Source organism: Gymnoscopelus braueri (assembly GCF_963280865.1).
Source record: "Gymnoscopelus braueri genome assembly, chromosome: 16".
NCBI lineage: Eukaryota > Metazoa > Chordata > Actinopteri > Myctophiformes > Myctophidae > Gymnoscopelus > Gymnoscopelus braueri.
Window position 1 is genome coordinate 20,095,411 of NC_137616.1, and position 27,937 is coordinate 20,123,347.

At 43.6% G+C, this 27,937-nt stretch overlaps 2 protein-coding genes across 7 annotated transcripts in view; one reads left to right on the forward strand and one right to left on the reverse strand.

Annotated features, from left to right (window-relative positions):
- Positions 1 to 9,115, reverse strand: part of afdna (afadin, adherens junction formation factor a) — a 134,664-nt gene extending 125,549 nt beyond the window's left edge. For all 6 annotated transcript variants that reach the window (XM_080453566.1, XM_080453562.1, XM_080453563.1 and 3 more), the window contains exon 1: positions 8,791 to 9,115. In XM_080453566.1, coding sequence (XP_080309692.1) covers positions 8,791 to 8,895 — 105 coding nt within the window. In that variant the 5' untranslated portion in view covers positions 8,896 to 9,115. The remainder of the gene's footprint in view (positions 1 to 8,790) is intronic.
- An 11,635-nt stretch (positions 9,116 to 20,750) lies between these two features.
- The window catches only part of LOC308102868 (kinesin-like protein KIF2A), a gene marked incomplete at both ends in the record, with an annotated part of 14,468 nt that continues 7,281 nt past the window's right edge, over positions 20,751 to 27,937 (forward strand). The window contains 2 exons of the mRNA XM_080452724.1: positions 20,751 to 22,340; positions 27,881 to 27,937. The exon at positions 27,881 to 27,937 is cut by the window's right edge and continues 505 nt beyond it. Of these exons, the coding sequence (XP_080308850.1) occupies positions 20,751 to 22,340; positions 27,881 to 27,937 (1,647 nt within the window). The remainder of the gene's footprint in view (positions 22,341 to 27,880) is intronic.

A 27,937-nucleotide genomic window follows, 5' to 3' on the forward strand; every position in this document is an offset into this window, starting at 1 on the left:
CCCTGAACTTTCCTCTGAAAGTTTGTTTCTTCTGGGGTGAGGTCCAGGTTGATATGCATTGATCAGTGGCAGCACAGCACTAGGTGCTGGGAGAAGGGACATACATAGCTTTTTTGATTGACATTTATGTATTGACAAAAATGCATATACAAGAATGATTTCCTTTGTGGCAAATGATGATGGGCCCATGATGACTGATATCTGGTCCTATGGGTGAGGTCACAAGGGCTACCCCTTGTGCTCACTGGCCGACAATCGGGGGAGTGGGACCATGTAAATGACAGGCGCAGGAGCCTATCATGGGGTCAGCAGGGTGGTGCTAGCAAATTGGGAGGGGGGTGGGTTGTGAGAAGGCGAAGGGTCAGGGCCTCTGAGGGGATTAACAAAGTCTGACAGGACACTCACACACGTTCACAGCCGAGAGCATTGGCTGCTCTGCTGGGCACACATAATACAATGCTTGTTTTAGAAATATAGAGAGAGAGGGGAAGGGATAAAGAAAATAGATAGATAGGAGAGGCCAGATCAGAGAGAATGAATGTGTGAGTGAGTGAGTGAGTGAGTGAGTGAAAGAGAGAGAAAGAGAAGTGAGTGAGTGAGTGAGAGAGAAAGAAAGAGAGAGAAAGAGAGAGAAAGAGTGATTTGAGAGGGAGAGAACTACAGGTGCCTGTGCCTTTGACATGGAAATAGCTCAAACAGCCTGCTGGCTGGCTGGAATGGAGAGAAAAATGCTACAGTATAGGCACAATACACAACTCTTGTCCACACACACACACTAAATCTAACTCATAATGGAGGCCCAATCTTGTATTTTTTCTCATTTGATGGCAGTGAAAATGTTTGAGCAGGCAGCCAACAAGTTTTCAATCACAGACGTGCCAATTTTATATGGGGCCATAATCTCCCAGCACCCAACCCTGGTTACTGAGGAGAACTCCGACATGCTCACAGCACAGACAGTGCTCTACATCTGCTGACGTTTTTCTGCTTACAAAGATGAGATTGAATCATGTCTTGTTCAATAGCTCTGTGCGTGCGTGCATGTGAGATATACAGGTCATAACTCTGCCAGGCGTGCACCAACTGACAGCCAGTGGTCGTGATCTTTGCCCTGCTTCAGTTCTTAATGAACAACAAGGGAGTGATTACTCTGATGCACATACATACACACACAGCCTTGAGATGTGACACAGAACACATTTATATAACTTCATCTGGTGGGGGGGCTGAGAAATAGAAACATGGCAATTGGAGCTGACACACACACACCAACCAACTAAATCAACACCACACTATGTTAAAGGTGAATAGTTAAGCTTTTGGACACCAAGGAGATACTGAGAAAACTGGGTCCACCCAATTTGTTTATCACCCGTTTCCCATGATCATACAGAGGACTCAATCACCCAAGAAGCACATGGTTACGGGGAACAGAACACCAGAGATGTATATGTCACAGGGAAAATGGCATTCCAGGGAAATTGACAGGGGAGCGCTTGTTTTATAGGCACGGGGTGGTGCTGCGAGGCGGGGCTTTGATGCGAGGACGACGACCACAACAACAACATACTAACCAGGAAGCTACGCTAGGGAAACGCTGAAAATAAAATGGATAATATGAGAGAAATACTCAAGTAAAGTACGAATACCTCAAAATTGTACTTGAGTAAATCTACTTTGTTACTTGCACCACTAGTACAAGCCTCAGTGGCGCACTTCGATAATCATTGGACTCCCCACCCACTACCACTGGGAGCCGGGGTTTGACTCCAGCTTGGGACATTACTTTTTCAAACAACCGCGGACTACTTTTTTTTCGCTGATAAAGTATAGTTTTGGACCATGACGGAAGGCGCTCCGACTTAGCAGACCTTGAGGCAGAGGAGTCGCGCCCGAGCGCCTCCAGGCGCGAGTGCCCGCGACGACCTGCCGATGGTCTGCTAGTCGACTTAAGCGCCGTCCGAGTTATGTACCGATAGGCACAGAATCGTAAATGATGTTGTGTGGGGACTGCGTTTGCCCCAAGTGCCACTCACTGCACTAACATAGCCCGCCAGGCCCGCCCCCTGGAGAGTGTGTGTGTGTGTGTGTGTGTGTGTGTGTGTGTGTGTATGTGTGTACACGCGCGCGTGTGCGCATGCGTGTGTGCGTGCTGGTTTGTGCATGCGTGCGTGTGTGGTGTGGGGCTCATGTCTGGCTTGCATTGCCCTCTAGCGTTGATTCTACAGAATTGCATGAGGGGCATGAAAACAAGCGTACCCCTTTCAATTTCCCTGGAATGCCATTTTCCCTGTAACATATACACTCAGAGATTACGTGCATCCTCCACAGACAGACGGATACAGACAGACCTTCATGTGTTTTTTTCAGTTCTGAATTTCCATCCTCGGATCATCTGCGACTCACACGCCAAGTTTGAAAATGAAATCAATTGGTCAGGCTGCCCAAGTTATGCCCGGGGCAGTCATACAGACATACACACACAAGTTCCTGGCATTTAAAGATATACAAGAAACTTATGATAAACCTTTTGAGTCACATTACCGCCAGCACACTCTAACTGAGTTACACCCTGCCCGTCTGCTACACAGAGAAAGTCAAAATAAACATTAAGCACAATTTCAAACATTATTAGATACAGGTCTACACCAAGCTGCTTATTAGGATAGATGTTGATTACTTCTGATGAGCGGCTTGTACCGCGTCCACGATTGTACTTAAGATGCTTTAAATAAATCCTAATTATAATAATTAAGCAGGGACTACAATTGTACGCCCTACTTTTTAGAAGCTGGTGTATTTTTGTGGTGTACACACATGTGTGGCATGTCTGGTGTGTTGGTGTCAGCCTGTTTCAGCTGAGCAGACACAAAGCCACTGCCACTGAATTACCATGGTGACACAGCCCGCCAACCACGTGACGTGATCGGTCTGTGACCGAGAGACAGACAGAGAAAGAGAGTAAGAGAGAGAGAGAGCGAGATACAGAGAAAGAAACAAAGATGCAAACAAAGACAAATGTATACATCAGCCAGCTAGTCTGTCTCACTCTAGCTCTCACACACACGCACACAAACACATGGCTGTGTCCCATGACATCATGGTATTGTTGTGCTACTGGCTGAGGCCAGCAGATCTGTGAACCTGGCTCTTCATTGTCCTTGTGTCCATTATTACAGCAGGGTCATACACACACACACAGTCTGGACAGTCTCATTTACAGTAAACCAGGTGACCGTCAATGGTGTTGTTGTCATTTGATGTAGGATCAAAACCCACATTTTTGGGTTAGGGTCTGCTTTCTGCTTTCTAGTAACCCATGAAAAAAAGACAAATTGGGAGTGGAATCCCACCTCCCTGCTTTAAATGAATAACTAATAAAAGAAGTGAAGGGCCGAATCAGGCCACATACTGTCATGCTTGGACCAAGGTGATCCATTATTAACAGCCGGTGGGAAAAATTACAAAAACAAATCTGATAAGGATTCATATTGAAGCAACTGTGTGTTCCAAAATCAGAAACATTACCACCAATGCATGCACAATGCAAAAAAAACATTTATTTTGATTTCCTCGCACAATAGTGGCTCTCCACCTCGCCCCGCAGGAAACCCACTATCTCCACAGAGCACACTTCCTGTCTGCTTCCTGCTTCCTGAGAGGGAAAAAAGAATGCTGTGTTCAGTCTGCTCTGAACTGAACACAGCATTGGTCAGACTGTGTTCTGACCAATGTTGCCTCTCCACCAAACAGATTACTTCAAACTACAACAGACTGGCAGTCTGTTGCCAAAAGTTGTCAAATGTTCTGCACAAACTGTCGGCCGACGGCAAATTGTTGTGCTCATGCGTTAGAGGAAATCAGATGACTCTAGTCTCCACACCAGGAGGCGGCAGTAGTCTGCAGCGCTGGTCTGTAGCGCTGGTCTGTAGGAGCCTGCCAGTGTTGCGCTAGGTCTGCTTATTATAAGCGACTTTGGGCCTTGTTTTCCTGTAAAGTCGCTTGTAAATACAGTTGCGGGTTGCTTTTGTTTGGGCTTGTTTCTGAAGTGTAGTTGCTTATTTGGGCTTGCTTTTGAGATTTTTTTTGAAAATAGCTGGTAATTTGGGCTTGTTTTCATAGTCGTTTTCACCTCCGGGCTCTAGCTGTTAGAACCCGACCGAGCATGTTCGGTCGGCGTTCAACGCTATCCTACAAGTCCCGACCCGACGGCACGGCAACATCTACAACAGATTTTTGGCAGCAGACAGCAGACGCTTTCCAACGCCTTCCGCAGCCGACGCCGGCGCGGTGGAGAGTTGCCTTAAGGCTAAGACCAATGACCACTATATTTCACACCACTGATCTGGGAATTGTGCCTCTAGTAGTATCCTCTGCTACCAGTCAACAAATCAAAATAGGCTTACATTGTCACAGCATGACACAGGAAAATCACCACATGCACTGTTGATCATTCTAAATTATGGAATTATAACCATAATCTGATGAACACTACTACAAATGAGTGCTAAATTAAAACCAAATGACAGTTGCATCTATATAATAATGAATGTAGCACTTCACCCATTTCCAACCTTGTTTCTATATACGGTAACTGGTCCTCACTGATGCTCATTAAATATACCACTATTTCCATCCTTCTGGATCTCATTGGTGGGCTATGGACAATTCAGAAACCTGCCTACCAATGACATCATCGATTGGGATTCCAAGCTAATAGAAACTATAGCCTCTCTCTTCCTGAAATGTTTGAAATAGAAGCCATTGTTCTTGAATTAATTAATTTATTGTTTGAAATGACCAAACCTGCCTACAGATGATATCAGTAGACCAAAACGGTTCCATCTTATAATGTGCATTAGTGAAGAACATTGTATGAAGATGGGTTGAAAATGGGGTAAGTGGTCCTTTAAGTTAAGATACGGTCTGTAACCTGCATGGACTGTGGATTGTCAATTAAATTTGCAGCTTTGTTTGTTCAAACATATCAGGATGCCAGTAGCTTGCAGGTACATGAATCACAAAAGTATTTGCATTATTATGTTATCTCCCAGGAGGGATCATTCATGTGGTCAGGCTATTGTAATTTGACATAGCTTCCCAAAGTCAAGTGACCCAGTCACAATGGGAATCTAAGAGCTGTGAAGAAAGGAAGTGGGAACCAGCAGAAAAGAAAGGATGTAGATTTAAGTGAACCAATACCATCACACAGAAGACCACAAACAGTGATGTGGTCTCTTAACAGCCACATGATCATAAGTCAGTTATAGTGTTTGAAATGACAAGCATAGCTGAGGGACCACAGACTAGTCCTGTGCCATGCTTCAGGCCCCTTGTATTTTTGGGATCAGTCCATCTGGGATTTTCCCCTCTGTGCGGCTGACCCAACAAGGATGGATCGATGAAGAACTAGACAGAAAAATGCAGCTGGTGCCCATTTTTTAAAGTTTAATCTCCTTCCCTCATTCTATTCAGTCTGTTTCTGAAACTAAACCTAAAAGGGAAAAAGGAGCAAATATAACAAACGCCTTTGGTCAGCAGTACTGACTGAGTACAAGGCGAGTAGCTTCAAAACTTTTATGTAACATCAATTAAACACACAGTTCAAGCTGTGGTACTAAAGGTTCACCTGATGAAAATGTCCATGGGATTCAAAGAGCAATTTGCATTCACGTAATAGCATTCGTATGCAGGTGAGAGCTCCTATCCATCATAAACAAACTACACTATCTGCCCTTGCCTTGGCTACATTTATCACTAGCAAGCAGACCCATGGTGCAAGGAACATGCTCTTGAAAATTTGAATGCGATTGTTGGCTAATCAGCTAATAAATAATGAATCTCATGTTCTAATCTAGGGTTATGTTTGCAATCCAATGCGGTAAATACAATAGTATCACAATCAGATCCATGTCTTAGACCCACGTAGGCTACATAACTAGTTTCTAGAGCTGTAACTCCATATAAAAAGGTTCAACAATAAAAAATTAAGATTCAAGTACATTTAAAAATCTGCCTTGGGAGTTGTCGTGAGACTCTGGGCACCTGTAACTTTACACAGCAGCTGGTCTCGGAGCGCTGAGCAAGCAGCTTCAAGTCAAACTTATCGTACACACCGAATGCAAGCCAATCTACACGACCGCAACGCGTTGTGGGCTTGTAGATTGGCTGTGTTTGCCATGGGACACCATCGTGCAACAAAGCATAATTCTGGTACACCATTCCTCCATTGCTGTAAACACAGACTCAACGCAACTCAGCACCAACCACGGCCGGCACATAGAGGGAAAGAAAGACTTCTGCGTCTTTGAATTAAGTTTCACTGCATACAATATATTTTATATACATTTTATATAAATCAATGTCATTTTTGACAAATTTTAAACATGGCCAAAGCTTCACAATCATGTATGTATATGCATTGTCATTTTAAGTGGACCTGAGTTGCTGTTGTTCTGGGAACATGTGTGCATGAATATGTATTGGGTTAAATTGTTATAAAAAAAAGAAAAAAAAGGGCCAGGTGAACATTTAACAAAAACAACATGATGGGTGTTCATTTTACATGGTTTCCGAGCTTCCGACTTGGTCACAAGGCCTTGTTTGTGCTGGGATGCCCACTGCCCACATGACCAGAGAACCCCAAGCCTGTGTTGTAATTAGACTAGATCCCAGTGGGGTCTTAATAGACTCAGATTAAAAAGCTTGAAAACCTGTTCCTCTGTCTAATTAGCCATCCATGGCTAATCTAAATCACCCTAATGACCCCCACACTACCCACTACAAAAATCAGACAGCAACTGCAAGCTTTAACATCACGATAAATCACAGTTGTATTTGGAAAAGCGAATCCAAATCGAGCACCATCAACATTCAGCATTTCAGCCACCATGACACTTGACGCATTACAGCTGAACAGACACTTGTGCTTACACACAACATGTGGCAGGGGGGGCTAGGGTCCACCAGCTGACATAATGGGGATGGGTGTGGTGCTGGCTGCTAGGATCGGGAATGCCTGGTGCTTTCATTAGACCATGCAAAAACTGATGGCTAAAACACTGGGGTGAATGAACGCTCCTTGCTCATAAAGAGTTGAGACTTGTGTGGACTGGACAAAATGAAGAACCTTTTGTTTTTAATGGCGCACAAAACAAGGGGCTGCCTGGCGGTTGGTTGGTGGGCTGCCTGGCGGTTGGTTGGTTGGCTGGCTGGCTCCACGCCTGAGGAATTAATCGGCTCAAGGAGGAGGGGCGGGGACCCCCATCACAGGAGAGGGTCGACGGGGGTCTCCTTCAGTCCGCCTTGAGCCCCCCACCCCCGCCCCTGAGAGTACTCCATCCCTGACCAAGGAGGAGAAGGGGTGTGTGTGTGGGGGTAGGGGCCAGGCAGAGAGGGCCCGCCTAAAAACACTGCTGTTGACTTGAGGAACAACACACACTCACAGACCGCATGAAGCATTTCCCACCAACACATACTCACAGCCATAAATCTCCGCCGTCAATCACGGACGGAATGCACCTGTTACAACAACACACCAGGGTGAAAATGGCGAGGGAGCATTCCCAGCCAAATAGTGGAATATACTCGCGATGCACGTAAATACAACACATAACGCTGCCTGCTTTCATAAGATATAACGAGCTGTGTGGCTTTTTTAACGAGCCACTCATTCCGTTCTAGTTAACAGTTAACAACAACTTCAGTCATGTTATAACACAACGGGGTTTGCGGACAGGGACTAGCTTCTCAGGCCCTGCTCCCAAACCAAGGCTAGTGTTGCCATGTCGTGTACTTGCTTATTTAGGCTTGCTTCCAAATGTTTTAATTATTTTTTAAACCAGTGGTTCTCAAATATGTTCATAAATGTTTTGTACCAGAGAGCATTTTGTGTTGTTAGAATGTTTCAAAAATATCTTATCTACAAGCTCACATCGGCCATTTTCAAATATCTTTTGGGCTCCTAGACCTGGTTGCTTATTTCTCTCTCAAAATATGGCAACACTGACCAAGGCCAGTGTCTGTCCACACAGTCACACCAATCTGACAACACGAACCAACATGGGTGGAGATTTTCACTCGCAGGGACACTGACATTGCGTTTATCACAGCGGTGTATTTGTGGTACATTTACAGCCTTTGGTAAAGAGCTGACTGGCTGCTAGTGCTTTAGCTCCAAGCTAACGTTAAATGAGCCGTGGTCTTGGTTGGTCAGCCATTGTACGATGCACTTGCTCCTCCAGCCTGCTATCCCGTCCAGTTACCTGGAGTAACATGGACTGGGAAATGGAGTAGCGGTAGCCCCCCCTCCATTTATTCTTATTAATCCGCCCTGCATATTAAACTGAACATTCGTTTGTTACCCAAATAACTATGGTCCTGAGGGTATGCTATTTTCCACGGCTTTACAATGAATTCCTACTATTTCTCCCTCTGAACGTTTCCACTCTGCTCTACAGGTATGGAGCTAGCTACCCCGGCTAGCCTGTCGACCATAGGTCAGTTTACTAGTTCAACTAGCCTTCAAGTTATGGCCGGTGGCTCGGTTTAAAAACATCATTCTCCACAATGCAGTTGCCCAGTCCGAGCGTCAAGCCAGCCAGCCGGCTGGCCCGGGCCGGGGCCAGACAGCCATCAGCCACCGGGCCGGGCCCCCGCCAGCCTCTTCTTTGACTGGGGCCAGGGGAGTATAGAAGCCCCGGTCCCCGGGCCGCCCGGGTCCGGTCACGGTGTGCCGCAGCACAGGGGCGCGGCCTGCACCTCTCGGTACAGTCCGCGGGTCTCACGTACCTCCGTGGGCTGGCTGATCTCGAACAGGTCGAGCCGGTTGGCGTTCCAGTGGTTAATGATGTCGGCGAGTTTCCGCCTCTCCTCCTCCCTGCTCCCCGCTGACATGCTGGGAAAATCCTCAATGGTTTTTCGCCTCGGTGTAGAAAAAAAATATCCCCCTCTCCTCTCCCTCCAGAATTATAAGGTCTTTGTACGTCCAAAGAAAAAAGCCAGACGGCATAAAAACGCGTTCGAGTGCCGTTAGGTTGGCTTTTCTTCCGAGCGGTGTGTCGGTGTATTTGTGTGGGTTTGTCTGTCACCACCGCTCCCTGTGTGTATGGAGTCAGTGGAGCTGGTTCTCCTGTAGCTCCGCTCCAGTGTTGCCAGGTTTTGCGAGAAAACAAGCAACCAGGTCTAGGAAAACAAGCCCAAAAGAAGCGAGTAGGCTACTACGGCTAGTTGAAAATAGCCAATCTACAAGCCCACTTGTAGCTTGTAGATCTGCTTTTTTCAACAAACAAAAAAGAAAAATCAGTCATTTTGGAAATTGTTTTGAAAATTGTAACATCACAAATCGGTTACGGCCCGGGGGTCCCTGACAAAATATTTGCAGATGGGGGGTCCGCTTGGACAAATACCTGTTAATTCGGGGGTCCTTGACGTGAAAATGCTTGAGAACCACTGGTTTAAACAATTTTAGGAAGCAAGCCCCAAATAAGCAACTACACTTTTAGAAACAAGCCCAAAAAAACGCAACCCGCAACTACCAATATTTACAAGCAACTTTACAGAAAAATATGCCCAAAGTCGCTTGTAATAAGCGGACATGGCAACACTGCTCTGCTCCCTTCCACTGAGTGTTTCCGCGTTCCCATCGCCTCGCTCCTGTCTGTCGCACTCCCGTCCTCAGGTTACACCGAAATTGGTGACTTACCGAATTAATGACATGATTGTTATAAATAATTCATGACGTCCCATATCGATGTCCATATTATACTGTTTTATGGGACGTTATTGACCGTTATTTAGCATGACTATTGATGTGTTTAAAACACATTTGATGTAAACCTGTGCAGTTATTTAAAAATATATGCATCACGTTAAAACGGAAAATTCAATATTTTGTGTCACATGGCAATGCAATGGGATTTTACGCCAATTGTTACCTGACCTAATGTTAAACGCGTCACCGTTTCCCACACTTTTACTACAACATCACCACTGACTACTACACCCTCAAACACCAACCAAGTCTTTTAACAGCGACCTCTGGAGTCACAGCATTCAATGGGTCACCGATGTACGTGTACCTTTAAGACGCGCATTCACGGCTTCGACATTTCAATGTGCACGAGCAGACCGGTAAAGTGCCCCATGTTAACGGTTTCACGTCAGGACAAATCAAATTTATGACCCGTCTCAAAATGCTCTCAGGCTACAAGTGCTTACTGTAATAACCTGCTTAAATTATGACTTAATAACACGTTCGTGACTTTTTATCTTGATGAATAAGGTTCTAACAAAGCTAATTCATTCGGACATTTATTAATTTAATCATAGGGCTAACACACAAACATAACATTTAAAAAAAGTATGTGTTTGTGCGTGTGCCTGTGTGGTGTGTATCTCTGTATCTGTATATGTATTGTAATGTATATGTAATAATGTGTGTGTGTGTGTGTGTGTGTGTGTGTGTGTGTGTGTGTGTGTGTGTGTGTGTGTGTGTGTGTGTGTGTGTCATACATACATACACACACGCGTGCACGCACGCACGCACGCACGCACGCACGCACGCACGCACACACACACACACACACACACACACACACACACACACACACACACACACACACACACACACACACACACACACACACACACACACACACACACACACACACACACACACACACAGTATATTATTTAATTAGATAGATAGATAGATAGATAGATAGATAGATAGATAGATAGATAGATAGATAGATAGATAGATAGATAGATAGATAGATAGATAGGAAAAAAGTGTCTGGTATTGCTGTAGAATAATTCTATGTTAAGAGGATATAGACAGTGATAGAAAAATAACTTGTGGGTTCCGGGTTGTATGACTTACATATTGGGTGACTTATTAGCTGTCAGGAGGTGCTGAATGCCACGCAGTCCATTGCCTTCCAACAGTACACCACATACTGTATACACCATACCAGCATGCATCGGCTGTTGAAGACAGTGTTCCGAGTTGGGTTATCAAGCAAATGCAAAAATAGGATCTTGTGCCTCCTCCACTAATATGACAATCTTAGCTGGTGGTGGTTTAGGTTAAATAGTATTATTGGTCTAAAAGGCCAGTCCACACCAATGCAACTACTTGTAACTTTACTCTGTAACACAACATGAGATACTCTACAAACTTTTTAACTACTAGTACTTACAGTAAGTCTCAAACCGCCTATACTTCATTGACCATGGTCCCCCAGGGTTCTGTACTTGGCCCCCTCCTTTTTCCTTCTATACCAAACCTCTTGAGTGAAAATTGCCGATCTACAAGCCCACTGCCCACAACGTGTTACATTGTGACGTGTTGTGAGCTTGTAGATCTGCTGTAGCCTATTTTTGCAGAATGTTTCCTATTATGACATGCCCAGAATAGGCCCAGAATAGGGACGCTAGGGCTCAAGTAGTTCATCTAATTCTAAATCTGTATCTTAGTATAACTGTTTAATGTTTTGTAGCTCCAAAGTATACTTCTTGCATGTATTTTGCATTACTTCCTGAAGGCACAATGTGATGGGATATGTTCTATTATACAACATGTATCCTGTTTTTTATCTTTTCCACGGAAACTGCAGGAATCTGGTGGGCTTTCTCTAATTACACAGTGTGTGTGTGTGTGTGTGTGTGTGTGTGTGTGTGTGTGTGTGTGTGTGTGTGTGTGTGTGTGTGTGTGTGTGTGAGTGTGTGCGTGTGTGCGTGTGTGCGTGCCTGCGTGTGTGCATGCGTGCGCACATGTGTGGACTGTGGAGGTGCGCAAATGCGCATGCATTCCTATAAGTCGTAGCTCCCATAACACTCGGACATCGGAGTCAAACACACATACAAATGTGTGCATCTAAGCACACATTTGGTTGTATCTAAGCACATACAGCCTTTGGGGTAGGCAGGCTATAGTGGATGTACTGTACAAGCTTCCCTCACCCTGCTGCATGCACATGTGTGTGTCTGTGTGTGTGCAGCACTGTGTACCCATGTAGTTCATTCGTGATTTCCTGGAAGCATGCCATGTGAGATGGATGGACGGCCATGGGGCACGCTCAGTCAGAAGAGATCATGGTAGACCTAGACCTGACTAAGCCAGCAATGTGCAGTGAGAGGAGAGAGAGGCAGTCTCGGGCAACAGACAAGACAGGATGGAGCCAGGAACCGGAGAGTGGTGCTGGACATGACTGTCGACCAATTGTCCAGTGGGGACACATATAGACAGGAAGTTGTATTATATAAATGTATAATATAATTCATTTGATATTTGTAACATCATATATATTTGACAGTCAGGCAAACAGAGAATCAGACAGGGATGTGGTAAGGGTGACACAAAAACAGGGAATATGGAGACAGACAGACAGAGCGAGAGAGAGAGAGAGAGAGAGAGAGAGAGAGAGAGAGAGAGAGAGAGAGAGGAGAGAGAGAGAGAGAGAGAGAGAGAGAGAGAGAGAGAGAGAGAGTTGAAGTGAAGGAGACAGTTCCAGAGACAGGGTCAGAGATATAAATAGGTAGGCACTAGGCAGATGACCCCACCGTTGTTCTAAGTGAACCTAGCTGTCCAGATGAAAAATATTGCCAACAGCAGCGATAAATCAGTCCAACAAGAGGGACACAGACAGGGCAGGGTAGGGAGACAGGAAGACAAAATAAGTAGATAAGACAGCAGGGACAGACAGACAGAGACACACAGAAAGACTTCCTTCAAGGCTTCCTTCAGTGGCAGAACCTGGATTCTGGAACTCTCAAATGAAAAGAGTGGTAAAGTGAAATCCCTCAACACCAATAACAGAAAAAAAGGATTGCATATTTTCTTCATACCAGACATGGAATGTAAACACACCCCTGTTCAATAGAGAGGAATAGTGTAGCTTTGATCTCTAGGACAAATCCCCCCAATCAAACAATACATCGATCAATGTGATCAACACCATCTATCACACAGACTATGACCACCTGTCATAATGATAGGAGAGACATATCACAGCTGTAGCTATAGAAATGGTGACGGCGTGATGGCAATCATATTCAAGGGTGGCAATCATATTCAGGGGTGACCGCCCTTTGCTGTCGCAGTCGGAGCCCTTAGACTGTACAGCATTCTCCTCTCTATCAGATCTAACCTGACTCAGTCGCAAGCTTCTTCCATTTGGCGAAGTCAGGTTATATCAGATCTGCTCCCACCATTGAATCCTTGAAGTGCAGGCTCAAAACTCTCTGATATGGTAGATTTTATGGTTTATTTATCTTTTATTATTGATTATCTGTTTGTGTCTTTGAGTTGTATGTCTTGCTTATGTTGTTGAGTTGTTTTAAATGTGCCTAATAAATAAATACATTTGATTTGATTTTATACAAAATGTGGTTTTGGTGATGTGGCAGAAGTGGCACAGGTGGGAATCCAGGCAATACGTGGTCACAGTTCACAAGTTTGAGAATCTTCATATGCCACACAATGCATATATTATTATCATTACATGAATCTGGCATGTTTTCTCTTGATGGTTAGCTGCAAATATATGTGGCTGTGACAATACACACATTAATCCAGCATGGTTTCACTTGATGGTCTTTTGTAGTAAGGTGCATACAGTTTGTGAATCACACTGAGACCTGGAGATCAGAGATTGTGTCTGTTTACATGGGTGTGATTCACTTTCAATTTTCTACTGACATCCCCTCACTGTATGTTCACACCTTCCATGGAATTGCAATTAACACATAAAGCTATTTTCACCCTTCTCCCATCTCTCCTCTGTCCATCTCTCTCTTCCTCTTGTTCTCTCTCTCCTTTGTCTGCAAATCCCTCTGCCTCTGTTATCTCTTCACCTCTTCATCTTTCTCCATCCATCAGTCTCTCCCGCTCTCCCCACACCTCTCTTTTCATCCCTCTATTTTCCTCATTATCGTGTGTGGCCGCATTTCACACAGCAGCAGATGTTTCCTGTGTCGGTATGTGGGAGATGGCCGTTGTTGGGAATATGAGCAGGGTTTGATTTGTAAACAAAACACAGCGGGGTACAGTTTCTTAACCACTTAATCCATATATACTTCGTTATACAAATACCGGATCGCTCACAATGTGTCGCATGACACCTTGTGAACCAATCAATCTGTCAATGTGCTATTCTTTGCTAATTTTTTTTAATTATAGGATTTCTTTTGAAAAGTTTGACCAAAAATAGATAGGGACACTAGGATTAATGTAGTTAACATACACTTTAAATTAAATTCTTAAATTGCGATTAAATATTATATCAAACATGCAATGAAATGTAAATATCAAACATATCAGACAGTCAAGAACATACCCCCACCGGTGATACAAATGAATAACCAGAAGAGGGGATATCAAAAGCAGTGGCATGGATTCAACATATAAAAAAAGTTCCCAGCAGAAATGCGTTGAAGTTGCATGAAAGGCAACACTGATTTAAAATGTGCTTGTATGTTGGATTTGAATGCAGTAAGAAAATTGTCCCACATTTATAATTGTTCAGTTGACTCTCTTCTTTACTGCATGTGCTTGTGCTGATGTTAACATCACAGAAAAGTGTGTTGCCACTTTCCTAGGGGCTGATGTTTTCTCAATTAGTGCAGATGAAGCCAGATACAGTGGCAGGCAGTTTAACATTTGGTGCCAAACACAATAATTCTCTAGAGAGGCTGTCAGCGCTACGATGAATGTCACATCAGACAAGGGGAAGTTGGCTGTGACCTGGGTTAAGTTAGGGACTGTCCTCCCACTAAAACCAATTATACATACTCAGGCACACATGCAGTACACTGACACTCATATATTTACCCACACATGCATGCACATTATGCACAAATATCCCTGTACATAGGATGCATACACAAACATACTGTATACTATACTGTATATATTCGAAAATATTCTGTACATTTTGTGTCTATTTACTATTCCAGCATTCCATGGTTTACTCCACTCACCTACCACTAGATTAGGTCAATTTAAGATCTATTTATTCACACTCACATGGCAGTTTACAAAACTGAAATAAGTGAATATTTACAGTGTTGAAGAATCAAATAGAGAGGATAAACACAGTCTGCTCATGAATGAACAAATGAATAACCTAAAATGAAAATGATTTTAACAGTTTAAAGATTACATTATATCTGCCATTTAAAAGACTCTCATTAGCTGTATTATTATTTCGCCTCTGGTGTAGGGGCAAAATCCCTACAAAGTTAGTTCTGTGTTGGGTAGTGGAGTGCAAAAAAATAAGTAGCAAAGACATTTCAACTCCAGAGCTGGAACAAAGTAAAATCATTAGTATAATCATTTATCTCCAAAGAGTGTGGGCCTACCCTTATGGGCCCCTTTGGTTCCATTTGTGCACTCTTCAGAGTTGAATTAACACTGAGGATTTTACTGTGAATATTTCACAAATTCCGTCTGAGTACTTGTCCTTGTTGACACAGTTAATTGAGTACTTCTTTTGCTGAAAGCCTTTCATATCATCCTAAATTGTGTGGTCCTTGGAGTGATCCCAAGTCCCACTGTCTACTAAACTCAAAGCCATTACATTAATATCGGTCTCAGCTCCATTGTAATCAAAGGAGAGGATAAAGATTATGCTGGTGTGAAGAGGAGCTATAGGTTCAGGTCAGACAAGGTCAATTTCCAGTCTCAGATAAAGAATAGAAACTAGATTATTTTCCTGCCACGGTTGAAGCGTCTATGACAGGGAGCTGTGTTGACCTGCAAACCTGTAGGTCCAACATACACCACCTACACAACTGGCATATAGTCAGACACGAGAATCAACTCCTCCTTTAGCTCATTCTCTCTCTCTCTCTCTCTCTCTCTCTCTCTCTCTCTCTCTCTCTCTTTTACTTTTCTCTCTCCCTCTCTTTCTACACTGCTTTAACCACTCGCTCTCCCTCTCTCCCTGTCTCTCAGTATTAGTATCTAACTCTCAGCTGTTCTCTTGTGTACCCAAAGCGTTTTATCTCTTGTCAGCCCTCCCTTCCTCTTCCCTCTGTCCTGATCCATCCATTTAATTAGCTGTCATCTACAGTACCATAGGCTGGTATGTTGTTTACCACCTCATTCCCAGGTGATTTCTCGCTCTGATTCCCCTTTCTGTCTCCCTTTCTCTCAATTCAGTAAAAATTCTAGGGCCTTTATTGGCATGGGAAACATATGTTTAGATTGCCAAAGCAAGTGTGAAATAAAAACAAAGAAAAGTAAGAAATATATAATATGTACAAAATTAAAGTTACTAGACCGCCTACTCGAGGGCCACGTAAGTCGGCAACGATGCAAGTCGGGAATGAATGCAAAACCCATTGTACTTGCACTGTTGTCAGAGTACAAACATTTATTTAATGAGGGAAAACGTTACGGTCAACTGACCTTCATCAGGTTCTGCTGCTGGAAAAAAAGGTATATAAACAAAGGTAACTTAATATATATTTCTAAATGGCAGCAGTTATCTACTCTGTTTCTTGGTGCAGTAGTTATGTATGTAGAGAGAGCAGCACACTCAGATAGAGCAGGAATACACATATGGCCGACAGTATTTATGGCCGTTGTAATTCATTGAATGTAATTTTCCTGTCACAACAGCTCACAAATCTTGCTGCTGAGCTGTGTTTGTACATTGCCGTACTTCCCCCCAGCAGATCTGAGAGTTTCTTTCGAATTATTTTTGGGTGTTTATAATCTGTGAGAAATATGTGTGATCTCAGATGTCTTGGTACAGTTGACAGGTAGTTAAGTGCAGCTTGCCTTGTGTGAAGAGGGTGCAAAGTATGTCTTCTCTTGGGAGCCACTTCTGAGAGAGGTGCTGCCTCTCTCTCTCTCTCTCTCTCTCTCTCTCTCTCTCTCTCTCTCTCTCTCTCTCTCTCTCTCTCTCTCTCTCTCTCTGCTCAACAGTAATGTTAATACTGGCTCTACAGAGTATGGATTTGATGATTAAAATGGTGGCCGTTTGACCATGGGGACAATAAATTCAATGCCCTTTAGATGACAGTACTGTATGTGCAAGCATGCACGCACACACACACACACACACACACACGCACACGCGCACACACACACACACACACACACACACACACACACACACACACACACACACACACACACACACACACACACACACACACACACACACACACACACACACACACACACACACACACACACACACACACACACACACACACACACACACATATATATGATATATGAAGGGGAGTGGCTTGCGGTCAAGCAGATCTCTTGCTCAAGGAAACATGATGAAATACAGAGGCAAGAGGTTAGCTCTCATTCAGCCAAGCTCATTGACACAAATAAATATCTCTGGTATGTAAAGAATATGAGTGGAAATAGAATTGCAGCAGTGAATTACACCCACCAGTGTGTCTTAGATTACATGTGTGGGCTCATGAAGTAATAGCTTGACTTGTGACTCATTACTCTGAGGAGTCTACAGTGGTACAGTATGTGACATGATTGCATTATTTGACCTCAAAGGAGGAATCCACCAAAATGAAGAATTCACATAATTCTTGCAAACTTGGACTGTTTAATCGGGAGCTGGTAATGCAAGCAACTGCACCCTTACTAGAGAATGATTTTAACAATAGACAATTTTAGAATGACACATTTTTGCACTTGGCAAGACCATTTGTAGCGGAAGTGTGGGCCGAAAAAAACAAAAATGGTCCCCCCCACCTTGGAAGTCACAGATACGTCCCTGTGTGTATTCAGTGCATTATGGACCCTACCTTACCCCTTATGCCTAAACTTTTAACGCATTTTTAACTATTTTGAAAAACATTTTAAAATAGTTCAAATAGCCGATCTACAAGCTTACAATGTGTCAATGTAGCTATTTTCACTATTTTAAAATGTTTTTCAAAATAGTCCAAAATGCCAAAACAGTTTAGGCATAAGGGAGTAAGGTAAGATAGGGCCCTAAATGTATTGTTCATTAATACATGTTGTCCCTCCCAAATAAACAAATAAATCAAATGAAAATTAAACTCAAACCGTCTGGCTTTATCTGTATGGAGTAAAAAGTGGGGTTGAAGGGCACAATCAGCACGACCGCAGGATGCAGGATGTGGCCTTGTGGCCTCTGACAGATACAGAAAGTGGTTTCCTGTAGTGGCTAGCACTTCTGCTTCATGAGTCATGACAACACCCCAGCAACCCCAAGTCAAAGCGCTCTGTGATGCTTCATCAGAGGTTAATGTCAGGTAATGTGTTGAATTTTTATCTTCAAACAGGCTTCAATTGAGCACACATTTTAACGTTTCAGCATTGTGCAACATGTCGCACTGTCACAGTGTGTGTCAGAGTTGAGGACCCAAAAGCAGATGACAAAGCAGAATAGGTCAAATCCAGTCATTCATTAACCACATGAACCCTAGCATCCCTACTCTGGACATGTCATAATAGGCGAACATTCAGCAACAATGACACATCAGTGACGCATTGTGAGCTTGTAGATCGGCTATTTTGGGCCAAGAGATTTTGTGTAGAGGGAAAAAATGAGGAGGCTATAAGTACACCTAAACTTATGTAACAGCTGTCGGTGTATATAATAAAACCAAGCTCATATGCACGTGTATCGCTGATGTTCTACTCTCTCTCTTTCTATTTTTGATCTTATTTTACAGTTTTATTATTATTATTATTATTATTACAATTACCCTTATTATTACAATTATCATCATTATTACCTATGCTGCTGCATTGTCTGAAGGAAGCTGAACAAAAATAAGTTTTACTCTTACAGTATGTACCTGTATGTAAGATGTAGCAATAAAAAAGAACCTTGAACTTTGAAGAGAATATATTTCTTGCAGTAGAACATAATATGGGGGTGGTGTTGATGTGAGACCCCACTGGCCAATGAGGCGTCTTATGTCTCTGGTGGAGACATGTGTGTTAGGGTTACTGGGACTAGCTGGGATGAGATGGAATGGAATGTGGGAGTGGCTGGTATGAAGAGACAGATAGACAGACCAAGACAGACAGACAGACAGACAGACAGACAGACAGACAGACAGACAGACAGACAGACAGACAGACAGACAGAGTCTGTAGAACAAATTACAAGAGAAACCATATGAAGAATTAGGGCCTGCTGATGTAATCCCTCATTACGTTTTTGTTTGAGAGGCACACACACACACACACACACGCACGCACGCACGCACGCACGCACGCACGCACGCACGCACGCACGCACGCACGCACGCACGCACGCACGCACGCACGCACGCACGCACGCACGCACGCACACACACACACACACACACACACACACACACACACACACACACACACACACACACACACACACACACACACACACACACACGCACAACCGCGAGAGAGACTGAGAGAGAGGGGGGTAGAGAGAGAGACTGAGAGAGAGAGAGAGAGAGAGAGAGAGAGAGAGAGAGAGAGAGAGAGAGAGAGAGAAAGGAAACCAGTCATTCCTGACTTATTAGGTAGATTGTGACCTTAGATGGAGGAAGGAAGGTCTCCTACACTTTTCCTTCCTCTACTGTCTCCTCCCAATCAGTCACATCACCTTGTGTGTGTGTGTGTGTGTGTGTGTGTGTGTGTGTGTGTGTGTGTGTGTGTGTGTGTGTGTGTGTGTGTGTGTGTGTGTGTGTGTGTGTGTGTGTGCGTGCGTGCGCGTGCGTGCGCATGTGCGTGCGCGTGCGTGTGTGTGTGTGTGTGTGTGTGTGTGTGTGTGTGTATGTGTGTGTGAGAGAGAGAGAGGTGTGTAGACAGGGTAAAGAAATGCATAATACTACGTATGTGTGTGTGCACATTTGCGCAATCACACAACGTGTAATACCCGACTGGATCAGAGGAGACCCTCAGTGCTGATCAGGAAAGATAACCGTTAAGTGCAGCATGATGATTAGGCTGACCTAGGATCAGAATACTGCAGCTTAAAACAAGGCTGCCAGCTGCCAGAGTTCAGTGACTTGGGAGAATGCATCAAATTATACCTCCACGGGATCAAAGGTGTACACACCGTGCACGTCACGATCATGAATTCATTCTACACATTGAGGTTAAAACTAGAAAAGGTGCTCCTCGGAGCACTGCCAGACCCCTAGTGGTTAACATCTGAAGATCGGAGCACTACGTGTCACGCGAAGCTTGGCCAATCAAAAAGAGGGACAGGTAGGAAAAGAGGGACAGGTCATTGGACAGGTAGGAAAAGAGGGACAGACCGACAAAGCCTCATGTAGGCCGACCCCCTGGGTCTGGCAACAAGCAATATAATTTCATGAAATTTTATGAAAAAGGTCATGGGTCCATTAGGTTTCGGGTCTGTCATTTAAAGAAAATGTCAGAAACAATTTAGTCTCAAATTTCACGGGTGACGGGTCCATGAGGGTTCGGGTCTGTCATTTGGACCTGTGAAGAGCTCTACTTGGAGGCCAGTCTGGAGCTGTGTGGAACTCCATACTTAGGCAGAAACTCCATATTTGGGCAGAATTTGGTGTGACATACGGGGAGCATACAGACAATGCTGTTTTAGACGGTCCACTCCTATAGCAACTGTGGCGTCATCACAGTACTATAAAAATATGTGTAAGCCCATGCAGACTTTAGTTTGAGAGTTGTAAATAGCCACCTACCTGTCCAACACTGCAGCAGAAGGACATACGTTTATGTTTAAGTATTCTAGGTATTTAAGTAATGTAGAATGGCATGTGGTTTTGGGCAGAATGTCGGTACGGATGTGGAAATAAAGCACAGTGATGGGAGAATCCCCCAGGACAAAAAGTCTGTCACAGTGGAGTTGAATGAGATTGAGAATGGAGAAGAGATTGACTCTGAGGATCTAAATCCAGGTGTGGCCCCAGACGAGGATATTGTCCCCAGCCCAGAGACCCTACCGCTTCCCACTCCTGTTAAAATCAGTAGAATTGTAAGTAAATATCGTACGACAGCGCCATCAAAGAGTGAAAGACTAAAATCACAGGAGGCACACGCCATCATTCCTAACTATGAGATCATGTACATGATCAAGGATTTCCAAGCCAGTCTAGACTACAAACCTCTGTCTAAAGCAGACATGATTGAGGAACACAAAATATGTGTTTGTGTGAGGAAGCGTCCACTGAACAAAAAGGAACTGACTATGAAGGAGCTGGATGTGATCACCATTCCCAGTAAAGATACGGTGATGGTTCACAAACCCAAACAGAAGGTGGACCTCACCCGCTACCTGGAGAACCAGAAGTTCCGCCTCGATTACGCCTTCGATGCCTCCACAACCAATGAGATGGTGTACAGGTTCACAGCCAAGCCTCTGGTGGACACCATCTTTGAGAAGGGCATGGCTACCTGCTTCGCATACGGACAAACAGGAAGTGGGAAAACGCATACTATGGGTGGAGATTATTCTGGAAGGCACCAGGATTGTTCCAAAGGAATCTATGCATTAACTGCGCGGGATGTATTTCTCATGTTGACGAAACCCAGATATAAGAAGTTAGAACTACAGGTGTACGCAACCTTCTTTGAAATCTACAATGGGTATGTGTTAGATCTGTTGAATGGTAAAGCTAAGCTGAAGGTGTTGGAGGATGGTAAACAGCAAATTCTGGTGTCAGGACTAGAGGAGAAAGCAGTTCGATGTACGGAGGATGTTCTCAAACTCATCGACACGGGAAACAAATATAGAACATCGGGTCAGACATCGGCCAACGCCCGCTCTTCCAGGAGCCATGCTGTATTCCAGATCATTCTACGGAAGAAGGGGCAGTTGCAGCAGTTGCACGGGAAGTTCTCGCTCATCGACCTGGCTGGGAATGAGAGAGGAGCTGACACGTCCGGCTCTGACCCCCAGACTCGCCAAGAGGGATCCGCAATTAACCAAAGTCTGCTGGCACTAAAGGAGTGCATAAGGGCTCTGGGACGCAACCAGCAACACACTCCCTTCAGGGCCAGCAAGCTCACTCAGGTCCTCAGAGACTCCTTCATTGGGAAGAACTCCCGTATGTGCATGATTGCAACAATATCTCCTGGTATGGCATCTTGTGAAAATACCCTCAACACACTACACTACGCTAACAGGGTGAAGGAGCTGAAAGTTGACTCCAAGAGGCCCGACCGCCATCAGCCCCAGCCCAAGGCTCAGCAGTCACTGTCCGTTGCAGCCATGGATCATCTAAAACTGAGGCAACTAGAGAATGACAATAACATTCTGAGAGAGAAGAATGCCAAACTTGAGAGTTTGCTCTCTGCGAGAGAGAAGGCCTGGAAAAAGGAAAAGGACCAGCTCACCTTGGTCAGATGGTCTTGATGAGCACTCGGGAGGGAGCTGTTAGGGGTTAAGTGTCTTTGACATGTAGACGTAAGCAGACCGGGAAGAGAACCGGTGACCTCCAGACAGCCACTCCACCCACTAAGCTACGGCCTCTTGTTTGGCATTCAATAAAACTAGATAGGTGCACTAAAAACTCCACCAGGAGGCACGTTGCACGTTTGTATGAAAAGACATGGGGGGCAATGGGGGTAAGAGCTATGAAAATTTGTGTTGGCACAGGGGCAGCCTGTGAACACAAATCACCCCAGGAATTTGAATGAAAGCGACCCCAAATCTGTCCAAATCAACATAAAAATAAAATTTAAAAAATGAAGCCAAAATGTGTCCACCAGCTGATTACACAATCTATGAAAGTAAACCAACCCAAAGGGTGCAGCAGGATAGGACAAGCCCTATATGTCTGTTGTGTTGCACACAACTGTCATACAGTTGACACAACTGTCATACAGTTGTGTGCAGGCTTATGAAATAAAATCATATTTTGACGGCACTTGCAGTTTTGGACTGTATGGCAGACAGCTGAGGACAAAAGATCACAAAGAATGTCTAAGCGAGAGTAACAATGGAATTTTGTATCAACTTCATGTTAAAATGTCTTCTCCAGCTGACCATATTATGGTCCATGTGATATTATCACATGGACAAGTATGGTAAAATAATCATCCAAATGTAACCAGGGTCAATCAATCTACTTGGACTATACACAGTTTATAACACCCCCTCGCTGATAGTAGTGGCAGCCAACAGTCTATTCTCTGCGTTGTGTTTTGATGACAGTAGTGGGACTTAGGCTGACATTTAGCGAGTCGACTCCAACGAAGAGACACTGACAGCAGCTCCGATGTCGATTCAATGATGACAAAATGGAAAGAGGAAAAGGACCTCTAAGCAATAAACATTGCTTACCAGTACTTTGGGATCCGAAAAGTACAAAGTACAAATCCAAACTATTCAGCATAAAAGACAGTCATAAAGAAAGGTAACTTCATACTAACTGGAACAGATGGATCAGTACACACAGATGATCACTCTGGATATCAATATAGTTACTCTTTCAGATAGGCTATACATCAATATCTACATGGTTTCTCTAACAGTCACACACTCACCTGGGGAATACAAGCCCGGTATATCTTGTTCCCCCCCAGTGATCAACTTTATAACTGCATCGTTACCTAGGATACTTTGCAGTATTAACTATGAAATACATTACAAAATAAGTAAATAATACAAATCCAAACTTCATTTCCGAGTTGTATATCAAATAAAGGTAAAATTACCAACAAAATGTAATTCTATATTACAAAATCTTGCTATTAGACATAGTAACTATTTAAAGCTCAAATTATTCAATTGAAAATAATATTTATTAAAATTCCCAAATTACATAAAAGAAAACAAATTCATAAAACTGTTTGTTTGAAACCTCAAGGAAATTCAGAATGAGTAAAAAGGTGTCACTCATACAGATGTATTAATTGTCAAGATACTCTTTAACAAGAGGCGTAGGAGAAACTAGCCAGGTAACAACTCAACACTGAGATAATGTGCCCGTATACACATTTCTACATCCTCAAATATGAGGATAGTGATAACACTGGTCAAAGACTTAGATTTTGATTCAAAATCATTGTAAAACTTTTTTTTTTCTTCATTTTTTTTGGATTACGTGTTTGGATTAAACTACTTTGTCCCAGAGTTCGTTTGTGTGGAAAGGACTCAATGCCCATGTTGAAGCCACACATAAATCAATCAAGTACCTTTACCATGCGACCAGTTCTGGAGGGGAAACCATTTGGTTCAACAATGGTGGTTCTTCAGTGGTTCTTTGCGGTGGTTGGGGTGTTGTATAGCACTGCTGCCATACAAAGAACATCTTAAGACCATGTGTGGTTCTTTAGAGGTTCTCTACATGTTCTTTGGCTTAGATTAGGCACCTCTATTGGTTCTACAGTATATATCACCATTTGACAAGGTGCTATATACAGTAGCTTTAAGACAGGTGCTAAATAGCATCCAAAAGAGCTTCCCCTATGATTATGAGCAAATAAGCCTGTTCCTTGGCCTGTTAGCAGCGTAAACAACAAATATGACGCAGGTGGCCTAGTAGATGGCAATATTCGCTGTGGACAGACACTCACGCACGCACGCACGCACGCACGCACGCACGCACGCACGCACGCACGCACGCACGCACGCACGCACGCACGCACGCACGCACGCACGCACGCACACACACACACACACACACACACACACACGGACAGATGCAAGGAGGAAATAACAAACTGCTTGGAGAGATGAAGACAACAGAGCATATTGACCTGATAGAAGTATTGTTAGGATTTTATCGATACGGATATGATACTGCTTATCCGGTACTGCCGGTTTCTTATCAATAATAATGCTTTGCGGTGCGGAAAAGAAATCACATGAAAAGAACGGTTCTTATTTTATTAGTTTGAGGATGGGACAAAATTAATGTCTGCTAGTTGTTTCAATATTACCGATTATTTAGCTTTAAGTCTATAGAGTTACCTATAACTCTATAGACATTTTGAGGGTGTTATCTCCACCTGGCCAAAGGCAAGGGTGAGATTATGTTTTCACACCTGTGTGTGTGTGTGTGTGTGTGTGTGTGTGTGTGTGTGTGTGTGTGTGTGTGTGTGTGTGTGTGTGTGTGTGTGTGTGTGTGTGTGTGTGTGTGTGTGTGTGTGTGTGTGTGTGTGTGTGTGTGTGTGTGTGTGTGTGTGTGTGTGTGTGTGTGTATCCGGGGCTAATCTCACAAACCACACACACAATCAGTGCCAAATTTGTTTGTGTGGACAAGGAAACAGGACAAAGACATTCTTAGTGGGGCTGGGGCCATTGGTGGGGTGGCAGCAAGGGTGGTTACTTTTTGAGTAAAGTTTAAAACCAGTAAAGTTTTGTTATTAATGTTATAGTGGCATAGTTCATAGCATTAATAGCGGTGAACAAAAATCTGAATATCTTACCTGTGACTCATTTTCAACCCACTGCAGGACAGTTATGCTGTTGTGATCTCCAGTAGGCTGTGTTGCATTTAGATTATCCCCTATCTATCTCCTATTGAACACAAGGGCCCCCGAGGGCCAGCAGTTATTCATCCCTATTGGCCTTTAAAAGATACAGAGCCACTACACTTATGTTCATTTTTCACTGCAAAGGTTGCAAATAATGCATTTGCACACGCGCACGCACGCACGCACGCACGCACGCACGCACGCACGCACGCACGCACGCACACACACACACACACACACACACACACACACACACACACACACACACCACACAAACACACAAACACACAAACACACACACACAGGATGGATTATAATACCCTACCATGTGCACTTAGGGTACAATATTACAGTACACGTGTCAGTATCCCTATTAATATTGGCATATTCCTGCTATGGGATGTATATACAAACTTATAAAGGATATCGTAGATGTCCAAAATACATTTAATATGCGTCCAAAATGGAACTCATGAGCATCCTAAATAATATGAATGAAAGTGAAGATATTTTCTCATGTAGGCTTTCTTTCCCTCACCTTGACGGCCAATTAATGTAGCTGTTTTTAGTTCCTGGCAGTGAGTGTGATGAGAATACACACTGACATTCCATAAAGCAGTATACCGCCGGGCTGGAGTGGGCAACAGCTGTTTTCCATAAAAATGTCTATTCACCCTATAGAGAAAATGTACTGGGTGAAATCAGCCATTTCTAAATGGCAGATTACAATATGGGCTGGCAATCGCAGATATTGTGCCCAATTCAGATGTATACGCACAAGGCCGGGTTGTTCACTGTATTGTGATTATTATCTGATTTGTTAACTTTCATACCCTGACCTTAACCACAGTAAATCTATACCTATACCTAACGATCTCTAACCTTATACCTAAACAATCGTTTTTAAACGTATAAAGTACCTGAACTTCACAAATCTCTAACCTCTAATCTAATACCTCAACAAAAAATGTTGTCGGTCGGTCAGTCGGCCATCCGTCCAACACCTTGGTCCCAAACAACATATCTCAAAAAGTACGGGCTTAAGTTGACATGACATTTGCTGTGTGCACTTTCATGCTCCACAGAAGATGGCTCTTACTGATATTGGTGATCGTAAGGCCACCATACGGCCAAAATTGCATAAACATTTTGAAATGGAACATTAAAAATGTTAAGCTGATCAATTATATTTGCGGAGTTTTCCCTCCTGATTGGATAAAATTGGTATCCTGTCCAGAAAATGTATTTTTTATTTACCAAAGAGCTGGAGAGATGGGGAGTCTCCTGTTACACTATTTAGCAATGATTACAGAATGATTACAGTCCTACATTCAGACGTCCTGAGATTGACGTCACTGGGCTACATTTTGATGATTGGGCCGATTGACAGCCAATGACATGCTTGCGAATTCGTTCCCATGCTCTGGGTGGGCGGAACACAAATCGATGATATAGCCAAGCGCAGGCATTTCAGCAGCACAGGGAATCAGGGAATGAACAGCAATGGACGAACACACACACATTCTCCCATTGCCTTTAAAAAAAGGCTTGAGCTATAGGTGCATTGGTATCTAAATGACGGATTGCAAACAATTTTCTGCTGAGGATAAGTGAAAGTGTGCCACCATCTAGCAGTATTCATAATGATTTCAGCAGACAGGGGAAATTGCCATTTTTGGCATGCAAAGAAGCACACGCTCATTCTCAGTTATGTCCGTTATTTAAACCACCAACCCGAGCAGAGACAGATAAAACAAGAACAAATGACATACGTAATGTCATTGTGACTGGGATACCGGGTTGTAATGGATTCACACTAGGTCTGATTGATTAGACCAGAGTACGATTGCCCTCCCCCTGCTGGCCAGCATTCACATTAGTAATGTTTTTTTCCGTACCCGAGTCACTTCAATTCAACTGTAGCCTAATGGTATTTACGGGTGCCTCAAGGGAGTGCTGTGGAGGGGGCTTTGGGAGATAGAGAATGTCATGTAACAGTAGAAGAGTCACTTGTCAGAGTTTATAGCGAATGATAAAGTTTATTCTGCCACATTCCGACATGTAAATGTTGGACTGGGCTGGTATCCCAGTCAAAAAGCCAGGAGGCATCATGGGTTCATGACATTCTTACAGGATGAGAGGTATTTGAAGACATTCTATCAGCAATAAAGTGTATAGGCTAAATTGAAATAAATGAATCACATGTTCTCTTTCTTTCTCTCTTCCTCCCTCTCTCCTCACCGCTGGTCTCCGTGCAAAGAAAATGCCTTCCAATGTAATATATTGATGATTTGGTCCACATCATTAATGTTTTTTTTAACCTCAATGCGGAGTCCCTCAGAAATGTTCCAAATCTCCCAAGTTGAACATGACTGTTGTGTTGAATTTCGATTGAAACAGGTGGACCAGGTGGCCTTGCAGGTGCTGCTGGTCTGAATTCACATCTTCCTCCTGTAGCCTAATCCACAATATGTCAGGTTGAGGGACTGTACATCCGACACTATCATCTGCAGC